The sequence below is a fragment of the Ctenopharyngodon idella genome, chromosome 20, assembly GCF_019924925.1.
Source record: "Ctenopharyngodon idella isolate HZGC_01 chromosome 20, HZGC01, whole genome shotgun sequence".
NCBI lineage: Eukaryota > Metazoa > Chordata > Actinopteri > Cypriniformes > Xenocyprididae > Ctenopharyngodon > Ctenopharyngodon idella.
In genome coordinates this window covers 12,240,078-12,267,355 of record NC_067239.1, presented here as the reverse complement: position 1 = coordinate 12,267,355, position 27,278 = coordinate 12,240,078, and the positions used below count along the sequence as shown (strand labels likewise).

Sequence of the window (27,278 nt, the reverse complement as noted above, 5' to 3'; positions counted from 1 at the left end):
TTTAGATCTAATATTGTCACATGGAATCGATATTGATGCTGTTGAAATTCTGCAGCAGAGTGACGACATCTCAGATCATTATCTAGTCTCGTGTATACTACATTTAGTCAAGGCGGCTAAACTGCCTCCATGCCATAAATATGGTAGAACCATCACTTCTACCACTAAAGATTGCTTTATAAATAATCTTCCTGATCATTTTCATCGCCTTAGCATACCAGACAGCTCCGAAGACCTCGATGTTGCAACAGAAACTATTGCCTCTGTCTTTTCCAGCACATTAGACTCAGTTGCTCCTTTGCGTTTAAAAAAGATTAAGGAAATTAATCCAATGCCATGGTACAATGAGCACACTTGGGCCCTAAAGTTAGCAGCCAGAAAAATGGAGCGCAGCTGGAAGAAATCAAAACTAGAAGTATTTCGTATTTCGTGGAGAGAGAGAATGATTGAGTACAGAAAGGCCTTAAAATCTGCTAGATCTGCCTATTTTTCAAAACTCTTAGAAGAAAATAAACACAACCCTAGGTATTTATTTGATACAGTGGCTAAATTAACAAGAAATAAAGCTTCAACTTCTGATGTTTCCAAAGAGCACAGCAGTACTTTATGAACTTCTTTACTTGCAAGATTGATAATATTAGAGAAAAAATAATAACCATGCAACCGTCTACTACAGTATCGTGTCAGATAGTGCATTGTAGTGTCTCTGAGGAAAAATTCAATTCATTTACTGCTTTAGGAGAGGAAAAATTGTCTAAACTTGTTAAATCATCAAAATCAACAACATGTATGTTAGACCCTATACCGACTAAGCTATTGAAAGAAATGCTTCCAGAGGTCATAGACCCTCTTCTCAATATCGTCAATTCATCTTTATCATTAGGATACGTACCAAAAACTTTTAAGCTGGCTATTATTAAACCTCTTATTAAAAAACCACAACTTGATCCTAGAGAATTAGTCAATTACAGGCCGATCTCAAATCTCACTTTTCTGTCAAAAATACTAGAAAAGGCAGTATCATCACAGCTATGTTCCTTTTTAGAAAGAAATGGTATCTGTGAGGATTTCCAGTCAGGATTTAGACCGTACCATAGTACTGAGACTGCTCTCATTAGAGTTACTAATGATTTGCTCTTATCATCAGATCGTGGTTGTATCTCTCTATTAGTGTTACTGGATCTTAGTGCAGCATTTGACACTATTGATCACAATATTCTTTTAAATAGACTCGAAAATTATGTTGGCATTAGTGGAATTGCATTGTCATGGTTCAAATCATACTTATCTGACCGTTATCAGCTTGTAGTAGTAAACGAAGACATGTCATATCGATCACAAGTTCAATATGGAGTACCACAAGGCTCAGTACTAGGACCGTTGCTGTTCACTCTGTACATGCTACCCTTGGGAGATATCATTAGGAAGCATGGCGTTAGTTTTCACTGTTACGCTGATGATACTCAGCTCTATATTTCTTCACGCCCTGACGAAACTTACCAATTCACAAAATTAACAGAATGCATAGCTGATATAAAAAATTGGATGACCAGTAATTTCCTACTACTAAATTCAGAAAAAACAGAGATTCTAATTTTTGGACCAAAAACTTCTTCACGTAATAACCTAGAATATTGTCTAACACTTGATGGCTGCTCTGTTAAGTCTTCGTCGTCAGTTAGGAACCTGGGTGTGCTCTTTGATACCAATCTTTCATTTGAAGGCCATGTTACTAGCATCTGTAAAACCGCATTCTTCCATCTTAAAAATATATCTAAACTACGACATATGCTCTCAATGAAAAATGCAGAACAGTTAGTTCATGCGTTCATGACCTCAAGGCTAGATTACTGTAATGCTCTACTGGGTGGTTGTTCTGCTCGCCTGATAAATAAACTACAGCTCGTACAAAATGCAGCAGCTAGAGTTCTTACTAGAACCAGGAAGTATGACCATATTAGCCCAGTTCTGTCAACACTGCATTGGCTTCCTGTTAAACATCGTATAGATTTTAAAATCTTGCTAATTACTTACAAAGCACTAAATGGTTTAGCTCCCCAGTACCTGAGCGAGCTCCTAATTCATTATAGTCCTTCACGTCTATTGCGATCTCAGAATTCAGGCCAGCTGATAATACCTAGAATATCAAATTCAACTGCAGGTGGTAGATCCTTCTCCTATTTGGCACCTAAACTCTGGAACAATCTTCCTAGCATTGTTCGGGAAGCAGACACACTCTGTCAGTTTAAATCTAGACTAAAAACGCATCTCTTTAACCTGGCATACACATAACACATTACCAATTTATATTTTCAAATCCTTTAAAGGATTATTAGGCTGCATAAATTAGGTCAGCCGGAACCGGGAACACTTCCTATAACACCTGATGTACTCGTTACATCAGAAGAAGAATGGCATCTACGCTAATATTAGTCTTTCTGTTTATCCCGAGGTTCACCGTAGTCAACCGGATCCGGGCCGTATCCAGGTGAGACCAAGGACCTGCACCTTGACACGACCACATCGCAGCCCTGACGTATCAGCAGAGATTGAGTCAACTAGATCATCCACTGTGAGGGCCTTATCGACACGACAGCCACGACACAGTTCCTCAACAACCGTCCATACCGGCGTGATGAATACGATCCACAATTGGATGGAACTGAAATAAATACTTTTAATGTTGCGATCCTATTGGACTTATGATAGCAACCTGAATTGTAACAAAGCACTGTTGGCCAGAGGAGAACTGGCACCCCGACTAAGCCTGGTTTCTCCCAAGGTTTTTTTCTCCATTTTAACACCAATTTGCCACTTGTCTGCCACCTAATGTCACCTGATGGAGTTTGGGTTCCTTGCCGCTGTCGCCTCTGGCTTGCTTAGTTGGGGACACTTGACTTGACATTTGATATTCAACAGTGCTTTGATCTGCCTGCATTGACACTATTCTTTAAGAGCTGCTGTGCAGCCAAACAATGTACCAGTTATCAATGTAAAGCTGCTTTGACACAATCTACATTGTAAAAAGCGCTATATAAATAAAGGTGACTTGACTTGACTATTCTAGCATCAATGCGTAAAGCAAGGATACTGGATCGAAACGTTAAAGTGACCTGGGTTTGTTGCATGAGCAAAAAAAACAATCGAGCATGAATATAATGTATTTAATATATGAAACTACGGATACAGAGACTATACTACTAAACATACACAAACAATACACATATATAGAAAGCGAAAGTAAAGTCAAGAAAACAGAGGTGATCAAAGGAATGGCAACTTACGAACAGTTAAAACCTTTGAGAGCCAGCAAGGAAACTCAGCTTACACATCGAGCTTAAAACGCTTTGGAAAGAATGGTTCTATACTTGCATAGGTTCAGGTGCTGTGGTCGTTTCGTGTTTCTGCAGGAGTTTCGGTGCGTGCGGCTGAAGCGATTGGTCCTTTTCCGAGAAGGTGTTCTTCGGCGGGATTTTCAAACAAGGGTTTAACTTAAGAGTAAGATAACCGGAAAATAAAGAAAAAAGAGTCCGTCTCCTAGACGATGAAGAGTGAAGACTTCGGGCGACGGATGAAGAGGGTTTGACAAAGAAACTTGTTGCCAAAAGATGGTCGTCCCGAAGAGAGGGGGCGCGTGATGGAAGCGCGGTCGCCGAGACGTCCGGGAGAGATGGGTGTTAAATGGCGAGGGGCAATCGAGAGACAAATGAGAGATGCGTGTCATTGTGTTTTAAGGACAACAGGCCAGAACGCCTCCTGGGATACATCAGCCAATGATGAGGGTGCGATTTTGGCGGGCAAACTCTTTCTTTGTCTCCATTTATGACCTAATTTGCATGGTTTATGAAGTGTCCGATCTGAGTACATTTTCTTCAAAGTACCATTAAAAATAGAAGAATGCATTTTACAGTCATGTGACATACATTTTCAATTAGAGCATAACGAAAGCTTTACAATGAGACCAAACTTGTCAGATGGCAAAGACATAAAAGGGGAGATACAGTTTATACTTGAGTTTTATCGTTTAGAAGAATACTAATACAACTACAGTCATAGCTAAGCTTATATACTAGGGATAAATACATGCACCTTTAAATACAGCGACGGGTACACTTTGGCACAGTCGTATTTGGAGGATAAATGTACATTCACAATCTCCATGCGTGTTTGTGAGTGTCTGTATGTGTGTGTGTATTGGGGTTGTGGCCAGTGTCTGTGACCACATCACCTTTAGTCCCACCAGGGTGACTCTTTGAAGTCTCTGGAGCTGGTGAGAATATGTTCTGTTTTTCTTTACTGGGGTAACAAAGGTGGCAATGGGGCAATTGGTCCCGGACTTGCCGGAGCCGATTTGTGATTTACATGCACAGTTCAGGAGGCTAAAAGCATTCTGAAGATTCCAAAGTTGACGGGCAGATCCGATTTTGAACAGACACTACACTAGTGGGTTACCATGGAGCATGAAATGTCTAAACCCTGACACTGAACCGAAACCGAACTAGACTGAACTAAGCTGGAATGTTTGGCTTGAACTTAGCTGGATCGTAATACAGTCTTTTTGATGCAGGTGGCGTGGTGATGGAGCAGGTAGACGAACAGGGAACAGGATGACGAAGAAGACGAGACTGAAGATGATGATCAGGAACAGGATGACCAGGTAAGCACTCAGGTGAGTATGGTGAGTCACAGGTCAAGTGACGAGACCAAACACTGAGGTGACGGAAGTAGTGGCTTATAAAGGGTGATCTGATGATGGTGAACAGGTGCAGGTGATTAGAATTCCGGGGACTGAAACAAGTGGGCGGATCTGGTGCTGATGGCTGGGTAGATGGTGTTGCTGACTCCATGACAGTACCCCCTCCTCCAGGGGTGGCTCCTGAGGGACGGAGATGGCGACGACAGGGACGACCTCGACCTCTGGGACCAGGCCGATTAGGGTGTTCATGGTGGAATTGGGTGAGTAGAGTGGGGCCAAGGATGTCGTCTCTTGTGACCCAGGAGCATTCTTCAGGACCGTACCTCACCCAGTCAATCAAGTACTTCAGACGGTTGCCCCGTCATCGCGATTCAAGGATAGACCGGACATGGTAGATGATATTCTTGTCAGCAACTTCAGGAGGAGGAGGTACGCCATCATCACCAGATTCTGTGGAGGTAGACAGAGAGTCAGTGTAAGGTTTTAATAGTAAGATCTGAAAAAAATTGTGAAATTCTATACTGTGGTGGAAGGTCCAAACTGTAAGTGACGTTGTTGAGCTGCCTCTGCACGGTGAAAAGACTTATGTAGTGGGGACTCAGCTTACAGCAGGGCAGGCGAAGACGGATGTCCCAGGTAAATAACCATACCTTCTGTCCAGGTTGGTACTGAGGAGTAGCTAGCCGTCAAACATCTGCTTGATCCTTGTGTCTTCGCACTGCCTGTTGGAGGTGTACATGAGCTGAGTCCCACACCCTCTCACTCTGCTGGAACCAGTGGTTGACAGCTGGAACCTCCAATGGCTCGCTGGACCATGGAAACAGTGATGATTGGTATCCTAGCACACACTGGAAAGGAGTAAGCCTGGCAGTAGACTGGCGGAGGGAGTTCTGGGTGTACTCCGCCCAGGGGAGGAACCGACTCCAGCTGTCCTGGTTCTGGTGACAATATGACCGCAGGTACCTCCCAATTTCCTGGATCTTGCGCTCAGTCTGGCCGCTTGTCGGGTAGCCAGATGATAAGCTGATGGAGACGCCAAGGAACTTGAAGAAGGCTTGCCAGACTCGTGAGATAAACTGAGGACCTCTATCAGACATGTGTGGGAGGGTTTGGGACTCCCAGGTTGGTTGAGGAGATTCCACCTTCCAAATGCAAAGCACTTTGAGTACCCAGAAAATGTGTTGGAATAGAGCTTCTGCTGCCTCGAATGCTGTTGGGAGTCCTTTTAGAGGGATGAGCTTGCATGACTTGGAGAATCGATCGACGATGACAAAGATGCAGGTGTTGGAATAGGAAGGAGGAAGATCAGTCATGAAATCGATGCCCATATGAGACCAGGGACGTTGAGGTATGGGTAGAGGAACCAGTGTAGGATGGTGAAGACTGGAAAAACATTGGCTTTGCAGTTCTTACTTCCCAGGTTGGTACGTGACTAAAAAGTCAAATCTGGTGAAGAATAAAGCCCATCTGGCTTGATGGGGGTTGAGTTGTTTAGCTTCACGCAGGTATTCTAGGTTTCTGTGGTCAGTGATGACTTCAAACTGGTGATTTGCTCCCTCCAGCCAATGTCTCCACTCTTTCCAAGGCAAGCTTGATGGCCAAGAGCTCACAATTACCGATGTCGTAATTTTGCTCCACCGGGGACAGCTTCTTTGAGGAGAAGGCACATGGAATCTCTACTGACTTTTATGGTATTTCAGTGTCACAAGCCACAGTTCCATCACACTGGCGCTGTCTCAAGTCTGACAAAGTTTCTTATGACATTCCTTGCTTCAAGTCTGACAATGATCAGTCTGCTCAGTGCCAAGTGAAGTCGAATACATCTCTTGTGTTTGATCTAGTGGTGCCATAGTTAAACAGTGTTGTCATGATGTAAGTTTCTTGTGTCACACTGGTCACAAGAAGGACTATGAGCCATCATAATCAAAGGAGGCAGATTTCAAATTGCATGCTATTGGTATTGCATGATCTTGATAATGATCTTGTTTTAAGCATATCTAATAATAGATACTGATATTTTTTTTTTGCAAAAATAGATGCTACAAGGTGCAAGAAGAGAAAGGAACAGCAGAAGGCAAGAAAGAGAGAGAGAGAGAGAGAGAGAGCAGAGGGAGGGTGGAATATTTCAGATAGAGTTCTGTGTGAGTTCTGTAGGGGAAAGGTGTGTTTGGTTAACAGACAGAGAGGAGCTTTGTGTACCTCTCCCAGACAGGTCAGCTCTCTCTCTCTCTCTCTCTCTCTCTCTCTCTCTCTCACAGCCTTCCTTCTTTCCTTCTTTCTTTCATTCTGGGTGCACAGAGCTCCTTTGCAAGCCGTATATGATGCTATCACTACTGTGCTGTGCTCTGCTGCTTTGTCTGAGTCAGGTAAGGGCCACCAATTCCATTCTCTCTTCACAATCAAAATTTGACTAACCAGTAGCATCACTGTCTGTCCATGACCCTTAATGGCTGGCCTAGCTGGCCTTAAATATACACTCAGACACTGCTAATGTAACTTATAACTTGGCTTTGAGATTGTGTAATGATTGGGCTGTACATGGATGCCGTGCCTTTGTAATTGTATTAACATTTGCACTTAACAGCCCGATAAAATCAAAAGACTTTTTAGTTCATGTGTGTGCTGGTGTTTGTGTCTTCAATGACTACGCCAGTGTAGTCCTAAATGTTTTAAAAGATTAAGAAGTTGTCAAAGTGCTTATGACAGGTCAGGTTCTGAGTTATGGAATGTAAGTTAGCTTCTAATTAAAACCAATCTCTTTCCATGAGATTCTGTGTGGCCTGAGAAATGACATTTACTACAGCATCGGTTCAAAGTGAAACTTCCCAAGAGATGGTTTATGAGATATTTATGAGTTTGCTTTGGCACATAATTTCCTATTGTTATTCTGCTCTCACAGAATGAGCTCACCCTGTAAACTTGACAGAAAGACTTCAGATTTTTGTTTTGACCTCTGGTGACCCTAGAAGCACTTTTGTGAAAGAAATGGGCCCGCAGTGAACCCTACAGTACAGATACATGATTGCCTTTCTCTACTGATATATAGCCCATATGATAACACACATCTCCCACTAACTACACTAAAACTTAAAGAACTAAACTTAGAAACTTTTTAAGGGAATTTTAAGGGCTCTTGTGGATTTCAGTTTTCATATCTTTGTTCAAATCTCTGACATCTGGGTCATACTATATTATTTTAATTATTATGTTAATTAGGCTATAATAATTATTAAAAAATATATAATCAATATAATTAATAATAAATTGATTAAAATGAAATCAATCAAGCTTTGATGGACAGACTAAAATGAAATAATTCACATGATTATTATATCTATAGTTTAAAAATATATGTATATCATAGTATTAATACATTTCAAAATAATATATAATTTGTGTAAATATTGTCTGTGTTGTTACAGTGGCGGCTCGTGGATTTTAAAATTGAGGAGGTACACTATTTTTAGTGCTCTGGAACTGCTTTAATTTGTTTTGTTTTTTCTCACTTTTAGACAAAATGTAAAAAAAAGAAAAATGACATATTACAATACAGCGAGAAAATATATGATTTTTACTCAGCTTGCCTATCACTTCTGACAGCACGTTTGACCATTTAGTGACGCTGATTGCTGTAGCTGAGATGGTCTTATTAGGGACTTAAAGCAGCAGCTGCTGATACAAAGGCAACGGCGTTCTGTTGCGCATGCGCAAATTTAACTGCTACTTCTTGACATTCTACTGTAACCATCTATTACGGGAGAATAGCCGATTTGTCGTAGTCGATAATATGTGACAGATTAGATAATAAATGTTATGTTTTATGGTTATGTGGCATTTTAATTGTATCTTTATATTAGCATTAGCAGGCTTTATGCTTTTTCGGCTAAGATAGACCTTTTGCAGCCCTGCCCCTTTTCAGTTCTGCGCTCCTTGTGTTCTTTCTACCGGTTTGTATTTCCACAGCATGATGGTGAGATTTTACAGATTTATGAATGAACCGCTCATTTAAAATGTTTTCCCGCGTCTACTAGGCAATTTCAGAGAGGCTAGCAATAACAAGCTAGCTTTGAATTATTTGTAGCTGCTGTTCGAATAGTAGCCTGGTAAATTTGTTGACGAACAAATATTCGATATCTCTACTCTCCATAATTAATGTAGTTGCTACATTATCAGCAGGAGCAGTTCAAAGTAATAATACGTAATTTACGACTCTGCAACGATTGGTCGAGGGAGGCTAGTCTCCTCTGTAATGTATTTTTTCTCTATGCTCTAACCGCTGAAAGTGAAATACTCAATGCAATACTCTAGCAAGGCTCTTGGATGTAATCTACCAAAATGAATGTAAAGAAAGATTGTAAACTGATATGCTTATGTGGTATTTAAAGCAAGAAAATGAAAGACAGGGGTGAATATATAGGATATTTACTTGCTGCCTGCAGTGTCAACACTGTAAATACAGCCGGTTCGGTTGATGTTTTCCTTCCATAGGCAGCTATAACAGTAGTGCAGTCAGTAGATCTGTGTAAAGGGGCCACTTGTTGGATTTTTGCTCTGCCAGGTTTTGCATGTGGATTTGCTGCTAAACTCATTGAAAGAGCCAGAGAATTACAGAACTACATTACAGAATTATATTCATTATACAGAATATAATGAATATTAAAATGTTAGAAGCACTTTGATGCATTTAAAAAGAAATGTAACCCTACGACAACAAAATCACAAGCCTCTTCTTTATCACCTAATATAAACAACTATCAATACCAAATCAAATTAGTTACTATATAGCATACTTAGAAATATCAACAAATGAGGATTTAAGCATTCCAGAGCTATTCAGAGCAGTTGTCATGTCTGTAGCAGTTATATGGTTTTAATATCATGTCAGGGGTGGGGCTCAAATAGCTCGGGACAGCCCTACCAAGGGACGATACTGACAGCGGGCCATTGTTGAAATGTAGATTGAAAAGCTCAGTTAGTCATCAAACAGAAAACCCCTCAGTAACCTTGCTGTCCTGGTTGTTGGTGTTGTAGACCCCAGTTGTAGAAGGATGTTGTGGTCAGCTGATGGGTTTGCAAGGATTACAAGAAGCTCTGTCTTTACAAGTCTGAGCTGTATATGACACTTCTTTATCCAAGCCAAGATGTCTGAAAGGCAGGCAGAGAAACGTAATCAGGTTGAAAAGACAGACAGAGCTGCATATAATTTGCATAGCAGTGGTAAGAGAAGCCATTTGCTTTTATGATCTTGTCTAGTGAGGCTGTGTATTTCTCCATGTACACATTTACTCTAGATTATTCTTTTAACTAATTAGGAATATGTTCCTTTCAAATGAAAACAGTACAATGGATACTTTACAATCCAATGATGCCACGAGAGTGGACAGAAGCACTGGAAACAGTAGCACGGCTGACGTCAGAGATCACACGATAATGTGTAGTATGCCCAGCCAGATTGTATTCATATTACATATTATATAAAACATACTTTATCAGTAGAACTTCTTCATCAAATTAAGTACCTACACTGAAAGTAGTAGGACTAGTAGCATGACTGCTATTATGCAGCATGTGACACTGCTGCTGATCAGTTTGGGTAATAAATCCACATTGTGCGGTTTTGTCTTACTTTTTAGAGTGATTATATCTTCCATGATAACAACCAGGGATGGGCAGTATTTGAAATACGTATTTGAAATACAAAATACTATTTTGTATTTACTGTAAATACTTTTGAAAAAAAATCAAATATATTTTATATTTAAATAAATTTAAGCTTAGTATTTTTGTATTTTCAAAATACATAAAATACTTTTTGCCAGTCAGCCTCTCTGTTAGGCAGCTGATTTCAACTAGTTCAACTGGTTCAGATGTGCCTTTTTCATACATGTGAGCTGCAGCATATGAGTGCATCTACAATCGGGTGAACAAAGTATCTGGATTCCTGCAAGGAAATAAGGAATAATGCTGCCTTCGCATTCAAGTGCTTTGTTTTCAGAAAGAATAGGAATCATGGAGGACACCGGATTTTGTGGGGAAATCTTGTTAAAGCCAAAATGTATTGAAATTATTTAATTTAGAATAAAATGTAGTGGCCCATTCATTAACAGCCATATAAAAAATTTTTAACCCAGCATTTTTTAGAGTGTATCATTTATATATATAAGGGTATGCAAATTTATCTGTGCAGCTTTTAGTGGGCAGGAGATGCTGGCATGTTAGAGCAGGGGAACCATGTATAGTATAAATGCAGCAGTCAACTCCTTTGCTGTGTATTTTTAAGTCCAGAGTACCAAAGGCAGGCACAAAAACATGTTTTGAAACTGCTCCTGTTTCCTACCATCACAAACAATTAAACAATCCTGTCAACATGAGGGGCGGGACTTACTTGAGGTTCAAAGCATTTGTGGATGCTGATTTTTAGAAGGCAGCTGTCTGATTCTGAGATAAGCAATAGGATCATGGTTCATAACTTTAGCAACACATTATTAGCTGCCTGATAACTTAGTCAAGCCAAAGACAAATCATATCACTTTCTGTCCGATATTGTAGAGAGCGATACAAAAAACACATTACCGTTTAGACATCGACTTGTAGACAAGCCTGTATAATTCACTCTCCCTCTTCTGATCGTTCAAACATGTCTGAATTAAACCAATATTTCCACTTGCCACTGTGTAGTGGCAGCATTTTCTACAGTTACCGAGTGGATCAGGTAGTCAGAGCTGGTGTGATTGAGTGGAGCCGGGGACTAAATTACACATTCATGGACCCACGTATACTAAATGAAGCAAGTGTGTTGAGTTCAATTTAAGCTATTTGAAGGCATGAAAAAAATAATTTTCACAGGAAAAAGTTTAAATATGTCAATTTGATTATCAAAGATGAGTTTTAAGGGATAAAATGATTGACTACAGTGGGACTTTACGGAGCTCGAGCATTTAAAGCAACAAAAGTGCATGCTTAGAATATGCTAATATAGTTATCTTTATAGTTATCATTTGTGGCGTGAATGGGCCTTAATAGTGATACTTCACAAAATACTGTATTTGTATTTAAATACATTTTTCCACAGAGTATTTTGTATTTGTATTTAAATACATTTTTCCACAGAGTATTTTGTATACATTTTCATGTATTTATGCCCATTTCTGATAAAAACAACATATTCTTGAGATCTGTGGGTAAAGAGCTTCTGCAAGATTCAGCATGTGGCATTCAACACAAAGAAAGCACTGACAGTGACACTCTAACCAGCTTTGAGAGAAGCTCAGATGCTTTCAAAATAACTTTTCTAGTAACAAGCTACTGTTTCCAACGATTAATGGTGTAGCACAAAGATTGCTCTTTTTTTTTTTTTTTTTTTACTGTGTTTTTAAAGTCACATTGGTGTTACTTTACTGCAGAGCGAGTGGTTAACAACTGCAGCTCTGTCTCATATTCAGCGCTGGCAAGTCAAATGTATTCTGTCTTCCTTCTCTCATACATTTGGAAAGTTTGATTCATTTCAGTAATTCAGTTCTTCCTGAACATCTCTTTCGTTTTTCATTCTAGTTTCATCCTAAATAAACCACTCTCTGTAGGCCCATGGTCTGTCTTCGACTGAATTACCGGTATATAAATTAGGGAGTATTCTAGGTTATCTTTAAGTTTGATGTTGTCACCCTCATTTATATTGTTCATTCAAAAACCCACACTGATATAATTATAAATAATAATAATAATAATATAATTGAATAGAAGAACAGAATAGAGGTCCACCCTATTGCGAAATTTCTGACCCCGCCACTGAAACACCATGTCTAATTCACTCCACATGTTTTTATACTCGTATCCTATCTAGTCATGGTCACTGTGGCCTTGTATCAGCACATTTATGTACATATATGCATTTGATAAACACTTTTATCCAAAGCAGCTTAAACTGAATTCAAGGTACAGTACAGGCCTACATTCCCTGGGAATCAACAATGACCATTGTTAGCACCATGCTCTGTATGAGCTAAAGGAATGCTCCACAACAAACTGGCACAAGTGAGACCACACAAGTAAATCAAACAGGCCTATAAATAGGGCAGAACAGGCAAGAAAAATAATCCGGACTAGACAAATTGCAGGACCAAGAAACTATACTCCAAACACAAAAGACTAGGTGCATGGCAAGGAAACCAAAACAAAAGAGATAAGAGTATAATACAACCAGGAAACAAGGACAGTACTGTCAGGATTCTTTCACAAATAGCTACAAATTAGCCTACAGAGGTGACAGAACCATGAGAGTATCTTTATGATATAAAACTAAAGGGATTTCATCATATCTTTTATGAAATCAAAGATGCAAAAATTTGAGCGCATGCGTGTTTAATGATGCAGCTGACAATGGCACACTTGGGAACAGGTTGCGGATCAACAGAACAGTAATGTAAAATTAGTTTCTCTTCATAACGATCCAAAATAGAAAACATCTTGTTTCTATTTCCAGGGTTTTATTTTCTTTTTGTATGTATTGCAGGTCACTGATAGCAGGCAGAAGCAGCGAGAAGGGACGGGCCTGGCAGAGAGGAGGCAGTTCTGTAGCTGGCCGTGTAAATGTGGCGTCCGGCCGCCATGCGCCCCCGGTGTCAGCTCCATCTTGGATGGCTGTGGCTGCTGCAAAACCTGTGCACGGCAGATTGGTGAATCATGCAATGAAAGGGATATCTGTGACCCTCATAAAAGCATGTACTGTGACTTTTCCAAAGATCAGCCGCGTTATGAGGTTGGCATCTGTGCCTGTGAGTGAACGTTTTTTGGAAAATCCTGTGAGGTTGTTACAACATCACAGCATCTTTAAAATAAGATAAATTTACTTGAAAAGCTAAACTCCTTTCAGAGAATAAAGTTGTGTAATACAGAGCCCCGCACATGATATGCGGGAAAAATATATATTGTGGCTACCAATTAAGAATTCATTCCCTTGACTTAATTGCCACTTTCCGTTGATTTGTAAATTGTGGTGACTTTGTCTTAATTTATTCCCTCATTTTAATTTACTTAAATCCTGGCCACAACCTAAATAAAATAAGGTGAAACAAACTAAAACTAAGTTTAGAAGAATTAAGTTTAGTAGAAATAAGTTTAGATTGACTCTATAGTCAATCCTGTATATGTTTGCAGACATGATGGGGGTTGGTTGTGACCTGAATGGGGCTCACTATGATAACGGACAGGCCTTCCAGCCCAACCCTCTCTACAAATGCACTTGCATCTCTGGAGCCATCGGCTGTACCCCTGCCTTCATCCAAAAGCCAGCAGGAATGTTGAGTCCTGCTGTGCTCCAGGGCAACTTGCCAGCAGGCCTCAAGAGCAACCAAAGCCCTAAACACCAACAGGACACCACCTACAGGACCATGTCAGGTAAATGTGACCCTGTGTGTGGAGATATTAAAGAAAACAAGAACAGCATTCACAACACGTCTTGCAATTTGACATAATACATTGACAGAATATTGTGAGAAAATTGTATTGTTAATATTATTTTTCACCACCCGCAGTTTGTTACATCAACAGAAAAAAAAGTAATTACAAGGGGTGAAGAGGGTTGTTACATTTTGATGAAAGGTTATGACAGCAACAAGATCAAGTAAATAATGTAGGTTCCATTTTGATTTCATGTTGATTTAAAAGGAATGTTTCAGGTTTGATACAATTAATATTGATAGCATTTGTGGAAGACTGTCTGTTACCACAGAAAAATACTGGTAAACAGTGTCTATTTACATGATTTACACAAGTGCAAATAGCCTGCCTTGATGGCAGCCCCAGGGAAGCAGAGCCACTGAAAAAGCTAGACTAGAGAGGGGAGCTTGTGTGCCCGCCAGACCCAGCCCCTTACATGGACCAAACCTGACTGAAGACTGCACAGTGAGGACACCAGATCCTCTGTTTATTTTGGAAATTATTGCTCCTTTGAACCAACTTAAGAGTCAGAAACCTTTCAGGGGCTGGCTCCAGATATTTGAATGAAGGCCCAGTGAGCCCTTCTAAGACCACAGATAGGTCCCAAAGAAAGAAAACAGGATGAAAAAGCCTTAGACATCTCGTCCTGCACATAAAATGGGAGACAACTGAATGCCATACCAAAGTACCAGCAATTAGTATGTGCTTGGCAGAAATCGCTGCCACACACACCTTAAGCATGGATGGGGCCGTGCCTGCAAAAAAACAAACGAAACAAAAACACTCTAGTAAGAACTTAAGCACTGAACCGACCGGACAGTGAACTGGGTTCAAACTGAGTTTCCTACGTGTACGCCAGGATGCAAATAGTCTACACTTGAGAGCATACAGTATAACCTCCTAGTAGAGGAAGCCTTCACATTTAAAATGATCTCTTTCACCGCAGATGAAAAACCAGGATCCATTAAAGCACAAAGTTTTCATATACTTGGTCGAGGATACCATATTGTGCCGGAACCTGTCTGGAAACTCCCAAGGAGGTTCCTCTAGAAAAGATACTAGATCCAAGAACCAAACTCGCGCCCCAGTTAAAGAGGCGCTGGAGACAACAGAGAACACTGAGCTGTCCTTCTTGAGATGAACAGAACCACCTCTGCCCTGCTGAACTGCTGCCAGATTGGACTCACAGTCTGAAGGTGCAGTCAATGCCTCTAGAGGAAATTCTTATAAAAACATGGAAGTTCCAAAGAAGAGCTCCAAAGATCACTGCCATCATCTCTAGGCAATTTACGTGCCATGAGAGATCCACACCCTTTCAGACAGGCTGGGCAACCAAACTCCATAATGTGCAGGCACCTACCTCAGAGCTTGCCTAATTAGCTTGGTGATTCCTGTGTCTATCTAGTCTTGAACCAGAATGGTGTTCTTCCCTCAATTTTCACAATTACAGAAGAGCACTGGAATGTTAAAATTCTCATTTGTTGATATTTCTAGGTATAGTAACCTATAACTAATTCAATTTGTTCATGTTACTGCCCTTGAAGAGAATTGAATATCATGGTTTTGCTCTGGAATTTCTTTGGGATTTTTAGATTAACAGTTTTTGATATGACTAAAATAAGTTTGTGGTTAACATTTCTTTAAGAGACTTAAATCCTGAATTTTAAAGCTCTTGTGTGCTCTAAATGTACTGTAAGTTGCTACATGAAGACTAATTGTTGTTCACTCGTAAGTAAATGTCATGCGTCAAGCACATAAACTCACATTTACATAGACTTGTCGTTTACATAGTAAGTGTGGTAGTGTTGGTGCAGTTTTCAAACTTCTATATTAAAAATAAAATGAACCAATTCCAATTTGCCAAATATCTTTAAAAAGCAATATGTAGTATGACAATTTATTTGTATTGACCTTATTTATAACTAGAAAACAGCTATTCTAAAATCCTCCAAGAAATTCCTGATAAAACCCATGTTAAATTAGCCTTCTGGGTTGTTCTACAAATTGACCAGAACAATAACTATACAGTACTCATTGTTCCTGTTAGAATGTGAAGCCTGGGGTGAGGTCAGATGTTTAAATGTGTGCTGTGGGATGACATAGTGCTTTGTGACTGTAACACTGAAAGCTTACAGGGATCCTCCCTTAGCCTGGAAGAAGAACTGTTTGGTCCAGACCACACCCTGGTCACCCTGTTCGCGCACCTGCGGCATCGGCATCTCTGTAAGAGTCAACAATGACAACAGCAAGTGTGAGATGAGAAAAGAGCGCCGACTCTGTCTGCTTCGACCATGTGACAAAAATGCTCTAAAGGGACTGAAGGTAAGAGATCTATCCCGCTGAAACATCACATTCTGGACAATGTTAAACTAGAAAATAAAATGGATCAACATGGATTATTTAAGAGACTTGAGCAATACTTTGAAATGTCTTTGCATTATATACCAAAATATTAAGCCACGTTGCTTTTTTCATTTGGTTTTATAGGGTTATTTCACCCCAAATAAAAAATTTTAAACTTTAAAAAAAACACCCTCATGCTGTATGCATTGTTTGCATGTTTGCTGAAGTTATTCACTCTAAAATGTAATCATTAGCTGCGTTCATGCAATGTCGTAATTGCCATAATTACAAGATTTCAACTTGTAAAAAGTGTTCACGTCTTCGTAGAGCTTGAAATTACAACTTGTAAACTGGGATTTTTCTGCGAGCTCCTACTTACCTCATGACAAAGAAACACATAAATCCCAGTCCGACAACATGAACTGCTCAGAGAACTTCAAGTCACCGTAATTTTGTCAAGTAAAACATGTTCCTGGATCAATATATTTTGTTTTGACAACATTCTTGTCCATAAAATTAGTCTTAACCCTATCCCTACCCCTAAACCCATCCCTACCCAAAACCTATCCCTAAAATCAGAGAGAAATAATATGTGAATAACTGATGTAAAAGCACCTAACCCTGGTTGTAAGCCTAAACTTGACTGTAAACTCTGATTGGTTGATTGGACTGTTGTTCCAGCATCAACAAAGATGTTGATCCAGGGACATGTTGTACTTAGTGAAATCACATTCACCTAGGTCACGTGTTGCCATCTCGAAATAACAGTAATTACAAGATGGCGTGAAAGTAGCAATTGTTTAACTTGTGTATACACAGTCCGAATTACATATTGTGACGTCATTAACATCAAACCTCACTGTTTCTTGTGTGTCATTTGACGTCATTAAGTCATGACACAAGCACCAATGAGGTTTGATGTTATTGACAATATTTGATTCAGGACCTGTATACAAGAGTTGATCAATGATTTGAATTAATTTTGGTCTGTTAAATGCAAATTAGACATTAGACAATATGAGTAAATGATGGCAAATTTTTATTTTTGGATGAACTGTTACTTTAAATAAAATAATATACAGTATTGATAGAGTTGTAAATTAAGACTTTTTGGACATTTTCTGAAGGTCAAATGTTATTGGGGTGAACTACACTTATTACTATGCTAGGATAAGTGTGAACATCCACTAAAAGTTACTTTGACACCATTTGGTTAAAAGTCCTTAAAACTGGCTCAGAAAAGTGATGTTAGTTCTGAGAGGCCTTGCCTGATGAAGCTCAGTTTGATCGAAACATTGCTGATATTTCAATTAATATATTAATCAAATGTTTAGATTAATAATTAATAACTAATAATAATTAATAAATTAATTCATAAAAATATTTAAACCTCAAGGTCCTAATTTGGATCTTTTAGGATCGTTTTATGGTATTATACAAAATAAACAACACTTTTTACAGCCTTAAGTTTCCTGGTTTTATTGTTTTTTTTTTTTAAGTTTCATGTGAATATTGTAAATACACCATCCTTTTAACAGCCAAAACTTGCTAGGGTTGAGAATTGAAAATCAATTCTAATTCTGGAATTGGATACTTTCAGTTCCGCTTATCAACTCGGTCCGTGTACCTTCAGATAATTTGTTTTCTCGTTTTTGTCTTCAAAACGGGAAAACAAAGAAACTATTCTTTTTTCACATATTCAACCCTTCTCATGAAAGTAAACAAACTAATCTCATGTCATGTTTTCATTTTTTTTATTATTATCACACTTTGTTCTAATTCACCAAATGGAAACAATAAATCCAAAATGGATAAACAGCTTGAAAATCTCTACATGGGAGGGAATGAAACTCCAAAGATTGGTCAACCAAACATCAAACCCTGTTGTCATCAGTTGTTTCTCAGTTCCATGCAACAGAATAATAGACATCTGCTGCTACAGTTGTATGGACTCTTAAAGCGTTTATTGCAACTAAATTTAATCTCTTTCTCATCAAACAACCAGACTAATGGCTTGTTTTGAAGACAAAACGAGAAAACAAATGATCCGAAGGTACACAGACTCAATTCCTGTGTGAGCATTTAAAGGGGACCTATTATGCCCCTTTTTACAAGATGTAAAATACGTCTCTCATGTCCCCAGTGTGTATGTGAAGTTTTAGCTCAAAATACCCCACAGATCATTTTTTATAGCATGTTAAAATTGCCTCTTTTTGGGGTTGAGCAAAAACGCACCGTTTTTGTGTGTCCCTTTAAATGCAAATGAGCTTGTGCTCCCGGCCCCGTTCAAGAACTTGCCCTGGTATACCGGTGTAGGACAGATTACCAGAACACCAGCAACAATAAAACAGGACAATCTCATGCACTAAAAATGTCAGAAACTGTCAGTAGTGGTGTTCAGCCTTATATATTCGAACTGGAGTCGTTGAAAAGACCCTCGTTTGTAAACTAGTCTGGTGCAAAATGATTGCCGTAAGCGAAAATGAAATTTAACCACGACGTCCTCAGTGACTGATGATGGGAGTCTATGGAGCATTGGTACATCCCAAAACACAACACTTGTAATGCCTCTTTAGTGCAGACATAGTACAACTCCAGTTGCTACAGCAAGGATACAGAAATGGTGGACTATGTTCTTCTAACTCAGGGCTGTGTCTATACTAATAGGGCAGATCATCACCGGCTGTGGGCGGGGCTTCTCCCTACGATGACATCATCATAGGGGGGAATCTGAATCAGCTTGTTTGAAGAGACTGCTTTTGATTTATGGGAATTATTAAGAAAAATGAAGTGAGGAAGGCTAATAAACCTGCTGCCGTCTGTCATTGCCATTAATCAAAGAACAAAAGACCTTCAGGTGTCAGTACTAATGTAAGATGACACAGTACTATATTACAGCATTCCTAAGAAGCTTAAGTAAAACTTAAATTCATGAGGTTTTTGTGGTGAGTTTTCATTGAAACAAACAGTCAAGAACAGGCGTGTGTGGGCCTGACACAGACACAAAAGTCTCAACTGAAAAGAACACCACCATAACCTGATGTTAATAGGCACTTTCCACGAACAGGGCACTGTTGGATTTTCTGTAAGCAACAGAAGCACAAATAACTACTTTACAAATTCCTAATAATCTCAAACCATTCTTATTAATCTCACTGTCCATAGCAAAGAAACACATTCTACTTAATTGGAAAGACAGAACAGAACAGAACAGTGCACATCAAAGAATCACTGGCTCAAATTACTATTAGTACACTCAAACTTGGAGCAATTAACTGCATTTGCACATAATATTGATTATTTCAAACAAACCTGGTCCCCTTTTTTTCAATATCTAAATAGGAGAACTGATTCCTCTTTGTCATAAACCATGTGTTCAACAGAAACTCATAAGGAATTTAAGATACTTAAGGAAGAAAGATACACACAAATGATTAAATAGAAATGGCAATTACATTTTTTTTAGTTAAGCTGGAACAAAATTACCCTTTATACTTATGGCCCCACCACAACAGAATGATCAATTATATTTTAATATCTGTCATAAATATGTATGTTTATAAATATTTTCTTTTGTCTTTATAAAAAGAAAATGTACATTTGGACGATGTACTTTCTGAGAAATCAGGCAATAAAGTCAATAACAATCAATCAATCAATCATTGACTATTACAAGTCATCTATGCTAAATAACAGCAGAATTTGCAAAAACACACCACAGAAAACCAAAACGTTTAATTAGCGAGGCGTAAAAAAGGAATGCACAGGAATCAATGATTGCAAAATTTTCAGTGGAAAAAGCACTCTGAACAGGCAAGTTACAATTCCATCAAGTGGACTGAAAATGTCACACTGCAAGTCATCCTTCTTGTGCCTTTAATGCATAAAACGATGCTGAAATCAACTAATTATTGTACTTAAAGATATGCAAGTATATTACAAGTAATGAAGCAGAACTTTTCCAAAGTTCTATTCTAGTTTTGAACCCCAAATCATATCCAAGAAATGAAAGGATTTTTTTTTTTTTTTGTTATCCTCTCTTTCATGAATAGATGCCAAAAGGGAAAACCTGCAGACCAAAATTCCAGGCCAGTAAAGCAGAGAAGCTCTCACTGTCTGGATGTACCAGCGTTAAGAAGCATCGCCCGACGTACTGCGGCATCTGCATGGACAAGCGCTGCTGTGTTCCTAATAAGTCCAAAATGGTGAACATAGAGTTCCACTGCAAAGGAGGATCTAACGTACGCTGGAAGATGCAGTGGATCACTTCTTGTGTGTGTCAGAGGAAATGTAACGATGCCGGCGACATGTTCTCAGAGTTGCACTTAATTTAAAACAGACAAAAAGGAAGTACAAAATGCTTATTACTTTTACTTAAAGTAAACTACAGCATATGTACAGTTATGGCCAGAAATACTCTATGCAATTATGTAAACAAAGACACAAGTAAATGTCAACAATCCTGTTGTAAATGTGTTCATGCTCTTTTGTGGTGGTAATAAACCTCAGTACCTCACAGTTACTTTCAACTGTCTGCCATTGAACTGAATGTGTTGGTTTAGATAGCTACACGCTTTTATAATATGTAATGGCATGGTTAAGAAAGACCTAATTCAAACCGTTGTTTTACAGTAGTTGACCTCGAAGAGGAAAGACGAAATGTGTTTTCATTAATGCCCACTATCCACCTTATTTTTAATGTAAGAGCGGGCACGGCCATTTGTAAATTGGCTTCCGGCGTCATCCGCTTCCAGTTATTTTTAGCTGTACAAAACTCTTTATGCTGCTTGCTATAGCAAACTGGTATTTATTACCATATTATTTTAATGTATTGTCATAATTATAAAACACACTACTTTGTAGCACAAATATTTTTAACATTTACTGCACTTTTTACCTATAGCAGCTAATAATTCAGAAGTCTCACATGTTCACAGTAAATAGCTTTTTTCAGTGTTGTAAATAAGGTGATGGCGTCCCTAGTGTCAATGCAGAAAATGCAGTGCATACTTGTGTTATGAAATGCCTTCGTATGCACAGGCGAAACTGACCTGCATAGATGTGTCTGCGTTCACATATTTGAATAGAGTATGTTTCAGCCTAAATGCACAACTGTCTAAACAAATTAAAATCAGTGTTTTAAGCCGTGGTCACACTAGATTTTGAGCATGCTATAATTCTTTGGACACAGCAATGGTCATGATATGACGTCACACTCTGCAGCATCTTTTTTATGAACATGAATTCAACATATAACAAATAGTAATAGACTCAAAATGTGAAAAATATACAATCTACTTGAAATTACTGCAAAAATATCATTCTTTTAAAGAAGTCACGCCATGATGTATCGATCTTCTACTTGGTCACACATCTTCATGTGATGCAAATTTGCAGCTCAGAGTTCACCAAACTTTGGAACGCAGCGAAATGCGAAACTTTTCGCATAAGCATGCGTTTGCGGTCTGACGCATTTGCATGTGTATGAATGGAAGTCAATGGAATGAAAATGTGTAGTGTGACCGCCCCTTAACTTTGTTGTTTGAAATACAGCAAGCAAAGAAGAAGGGGAGACATTTTTATAAACACTTTAATAAAGCAATGTCAAACATGTTAATACATGTCTTGATTTACCTCTGACACATGTATACCAAATTCTCAGTCACAGGTACCTTCCTGGGTGTGGAGAACCTGTAGAGATAACACTGCATTATAAAGTGAACTTGTGGGATAACATACTGACTTTCCAAGACAGACCTACTGCTCCGCTCAGAGGTTAAGCACTGATATATGCATCTGAAAAAGTCACAAGTCAGCATAATTTCAACCTCGTTGGAAAAAACAAAAACAAACAAAAAACATCTACGCGCATTATCCTGGAGTGAAGCTCAACCAACTAGAGGTCAAAATGAAAACAGGAATCATGCCAAAAGCAAGGTCTATAATGGAATACCCAGAGAAAGCTATTCTTTAGCATTCCCATTTATGTTTAACTGCATAAATATTCATGAAGGAAAAATTTATTTTTTCATAGCTTTAGAAGGTCTGAACAGAGGACAAGATAAAAGTAATTTAAAACAGAGCATTAATGTGGTGCAGTATATGGGGAAAACTAATATTAATATAAATAATATATTTAGGGACAAACTGAAGTCAAGAGTCAGATTAACCCCCACAGTACATACTCCCATTGGTAGCTGCCGCAATGCTGTGCATTTGCATAAAGCTGAACTCTCCTGAATTATGGAACAATTCATCAACTCTCATTGAAAATGATGGACTTCCAGAGAGTCACTGCATTTTGTTATTTTTACCAGTTTTGTACCAAGGCAGTCCTGTTAAAAGACCAACTTCAACATACACCTTATTGATGATGCATACTACATATGAGCAGGCATAAAAAACTAGAACGCAATATGAACGCAACACACTAAACTGCATGTTAAGCGTTTTTCCATAGAAAACCATTATAGAGATGTAACAATATTTATTAGCTCAAAAGGGGAAATATTAATAATTAGTCATAACTAGTTATAATTAATTATATTAAATATTTGAATCAGTTAATCAAATTAACTTAATGTAGCTGAATTAATATTACAATCAATTAATCTGTTTGGCCAGCGAACACTCAGTATTGATCATCTATCAACTTTTCAAGAAGGATATTTTTCTGTGGCCACAGAAAAATATTGCTTTCTTAGCACGTAGCTGTGATGGAATCGTTATCAGGGACATTGGTTTCAATACTATAAAGCATCTTTGTTAAAAGGGGTTCACAATCTTAATACTAAATTGGCATTGAGTGTTCAAACGATACTTGCAAATGCCTTAACTGTTGAGCGTCCGGATCTGCAGGTTCAGGAGAAATGCTTGATGGTTCGGTCCGATGGTGAAGTCGTAATCAATATCTTCGGCGTTGAATGAAGAAAATGAAGACAAACTTTGCGCTGTTAATTTGACTCTCTTGTGGTCGCTGCAGTTGTGCATGGCTTGAAGTGAAATGGAGGCCTACCAGCCTGGCTCGGGCCGGGTGGCCCTCATGTAGTATCAACAGGAACAAGAACAAAGAACCAGAAGAACGTCTCAGGTTACGTATGTAACCAAGGTTCCCTGAGAACAGGGAACGAGACTCTGCGTTTACCGCTTTGGGGAACGTCACACGTGACCCGATGTCTGAAAGCCAACTATCCAACAACTCCAATCTCCATCGGCTGGCGACAGTCTATGACGTAATATGGCGCGACCCGGAAGTATATAAGGAGCGCCTAGAGAATCAGTCAGTATCTTATCTTATTGAGGGATTGTTCAGCAGGCAGCCCGAGGCATGGCATGGCAATGCAGAGTCTCGTTCCCTGTTCTCAGGGAACCATGGTTACATATGTAACCGGAGACGTTCCCTTTCGAAAGGGAACTCAACTCTGCGTTTACTGCTTTGGGGAACAATATACCCACGCCACCATGCTCGAGGTGAGAGCATGCCAAAGATGGCTAGACAAATGTCCGGCAGCTTCGAAAGAACTGCCATAAGCAACTCACCCTTGGGTCACGCAAGGCTGTCAGTGACAGCATTCCCTACGGCCAACAGCCCAAGCTGAGCCTAAAAGAGGCCTTCCGCAGAAAGCCTTCCAAGGCTGCTCAGAGCTTCTGGGACCAACATTTCCGTGGAAAAGTGGTCCCTTAAAGGGAATGTGGCCAGGAAACCGAAAGGAACCCCGGCCAGTCACTAGAGGGGAACGAAGTTACCCCCAATGCCACCAGGGAGGCCGACCTGATCTGACGAAGGACAAACTTAGTCTTGGCCAACCCTGTCTGAATACAGCAACTCAAACCCACGCGTAGAGATGGGCATCCTGGAGAGCAGAACTCAGCTGAGTGCTATAAACCCTCGTATTGAGGGAGTATAATCCGCTCATCCTAGGATCTACTCAGTGTCTGACTAAATGCACTGAGGAGGCTGTGCGCTAGGGAACCCTGATACAGGGGAGCACAAACCAGCCTGGGGCTGATCTCAACGGGAGTCTTCATAGAAGTCTACAACCAATGACCAGCTTAGGGAGCCAAGCACAATTATGTCAACAACCCAAAGGGGAAGTACGAAGCTCACCTAACAGACCATACTGTAGGCACATAAGCATGGAGGCCGGGAAGGGGCCTACAGCATGACTAGAGTTCTGCATAAAGAACTACATAACACCAGAATACACAATCACAAAGTGGTATTCCAAGGGCGGCCTATAAGGCCGCACCCTTGAAATCTAGCTTGCTGGGAGCAAGAACGACCACATGACTTAGTAACTGTGAGTGCCCACATAACAGTCCATCCAACACAATCCAACAAGCAGTACACGCGGTAAAAGAACCTTTTTACTCTGAGCGAGAGGAGTGCAGCGTACGCCATCACGCGCTAAGGAAGGCCCCGCGGGGCCTGTGACCTCAGCTGGACACGTGGCATCAGCTTGTGACAGTGTTATCAAGCTCCAGGCGAGACAAATAACCAAACCGCAAAGGAGATTAATCAGTCACCCAGAGCCCTGGCCATCCAGCAGCATTTAACATGCCGGCATGTTCAAAGGAGGCCCAAGGGGGCCTACCAATCACATACGGCGCCAGCTAGTAGCCACTTAAGGTCTAGGAGCAAAAATAGAACCAAGTTATAAACGAGGTAGCTACTTAGCTCAACTAGAGCTAAAGGAGAAACCATACTCAAGGAAGTAAATGCATAAAAAAACGAACAACAGAGCGACTTAACACAGAAACTCACCCTGAGAGGCAAGCCACTCACAGACAGTACTCAGTAAAGCACCCTTTACTCTCAAATCGAGAGGAGTACATACAAGTTGTCAATGAATTAGTGGCAAAGATTCCATGTTTATAAACCAAATGATTCTGGTGACCTGTGTTTTTCTGATAAAACACTGTCTTTGAAGTGTGGGTGAAGAGCAAATGGTGATAGCGCTCAGTGGGGAAGCCAGATGTTACGGGGCCTGGCATGGGTGAAGGGTTGGAAGAGTTACTGTTTTGTTGAGAAATTGTGTGTTTGATCTATTCAGATACTACAGAGAAAATGTTTAAGATGGCCTAATGCATTAAGACTGTGCTCATATTCTGGTATGTATCTGGTATGACTGTGCTCATGTGTGTCTCTGTATATAGCATGCATCATCAATAAGGTGTATACTGAATTTCATCTTTTGAATAGTACATTAAACCACATAAAGCATTTTAGAATGTCCTGTTGTTTTGAGTGACTGAAATACTGTGGCAGGTGCTATATTGTCACAGACACGCCAGGCTCCACCGTCAGCCAATCACAACACACCCAGTCACCAAAGTACTGATCACCGGCACCTGCACCTCATCAGCACCTCATCAGTCACAGTATAAAGAACACTCACACACATCACTCCATGTCCGGTCTCGTTTGCATCTAGACTTACCTGTATGCTTACCTTAAGGACTCCAAGTGATCTACTTACCTGCCTCCAGCGTCTCCTGTTCTCCTCGTGTGAATCCCCGTCTGTGTGTGAGTGTTCTCTGTCCTCTACGTCAAGATCCTCCAGTGTCATTCAAGTTCTCCACTTCTGCAACCACCAAAAGGACAGTATCACTATTCTACACTCCATTCATCATCACTGCTTTAAGTTTTATTCACATGCACTGCTGTTCAACTCAACTGGTATCAATAAACAACCCTGTTTGTGAACTCCTGTCTGTGACCCTTCTGTGTTGTAACAGAAGACCGGACCCCAACAGCCAGATACCAGAATGAGTCACCCGGATCCATTCCAAGAGCTTGTGAACGCTTTGCGCCGAGCACTCACTCCTCATCCACCTTCACCGGCACCAGCAGTCACTTCCGCAAACACCGTCATCACTCCTTCACCTACCATTCACGCAAGTCCCATGGCCAAACCAGCGCCCTACTCGGGATCGGCGGAGGATTGCAGCGGTTTCCTCCTGCAATGTGCGCTGGTCCTGGAGATGCAACCGCACCTCTATCCCAATGACACTTCCAAAATAGCGTTCATCATCTCACAACTTCAAGGCAAGGCGCTGCAATGGGCAGACTCCCTCTGGTCTCAGAAAGGTCCTGTTGTTCAATCCTATGACTCCTTCGTTACCCACTTCCGGGAAGTTTTCGGCAAACCTGTCTCTGACTCTTCCATTGGTGAGAAACTCTACAATTTAAAACAAGGTTCGATATCTGTCAATGAATATGCTTTGCAATTTAGAACGCTAGTGGCGTCTAGTGGATGGAACGAGCAAGCGCTCATCACCACCTACCGGCAAGGTCTGGAACCCAGGGTGTGGTTGCATCTCGCTGCAAACGAGGATTCCATCGGCCTTGAACGCTTCATCCAGCTGTCCATCCGCGTCGGCTCTCGTATGCAGTCGTGTATTGAAGAACACCAGGGCCAGCCACTGTTCACCACCCTCCTTCGTCGGTCCGAACCCGTCAGCCCTCCAGAACCAGCCAGCGAACCCATGCAAGTAGAAAACTCGAGACTTTCATCTGCAGAACGTCAAAGAAGGCTGACCCTGAATCTCTGTCTCTATTGTGGTGCTCCTGGGCATGTCATATCTGCATGCCCCATCCGTCCTCCTCGTCCCATGGTGAGTGCCATCATTCCCTCCATTAAAAAGATGAAGCCACTCACTACTGTTGTAAACCTTACTGCTGCTAATGTATCTATTCCAGTGGTGGCGCTGCTTGATTCAGGGTCAGCAGGAAACTTCATCTCCGGCGCCCTCTGCAGACAACTCAAGCTCAAGACCTCGCCCTCTCCGACCATCTACCAGA

At 40.2% G+C, this 27,278-nt stretch overlaps 1 protein-coding gene across 1 annotated transcript; it reads left to right on the top strand.

The window, feature by feature from the left end:
• Positions 1-6,879: 6,879 nt before the first annotated feature.
• On the top strand, positions 6,880-20,996 carry ccn6 (cellular communication network factor 6). Its single transcript, XM_051876137.1, has 5 exons — positions 6,880-7,062; positions 13,206-13,467; positions 13,850-14,089; positions 16,260-16,453; positions 20,527-20,996. Exons 1-5 carry the CDS (start codon positions 7,015-7,017, stop codon positions 20,806-20,808), a joined length of 1,026 nt encoding a protein of 341 aa, XP_051732097.1. The 5' UTR covers positions 6,880-7,014; the 3' UTR covers positions 20,809-20,996.
• The last annotated feature ends 6,282 nt before the right edge of the window (positions 20,997-27,278 follow it).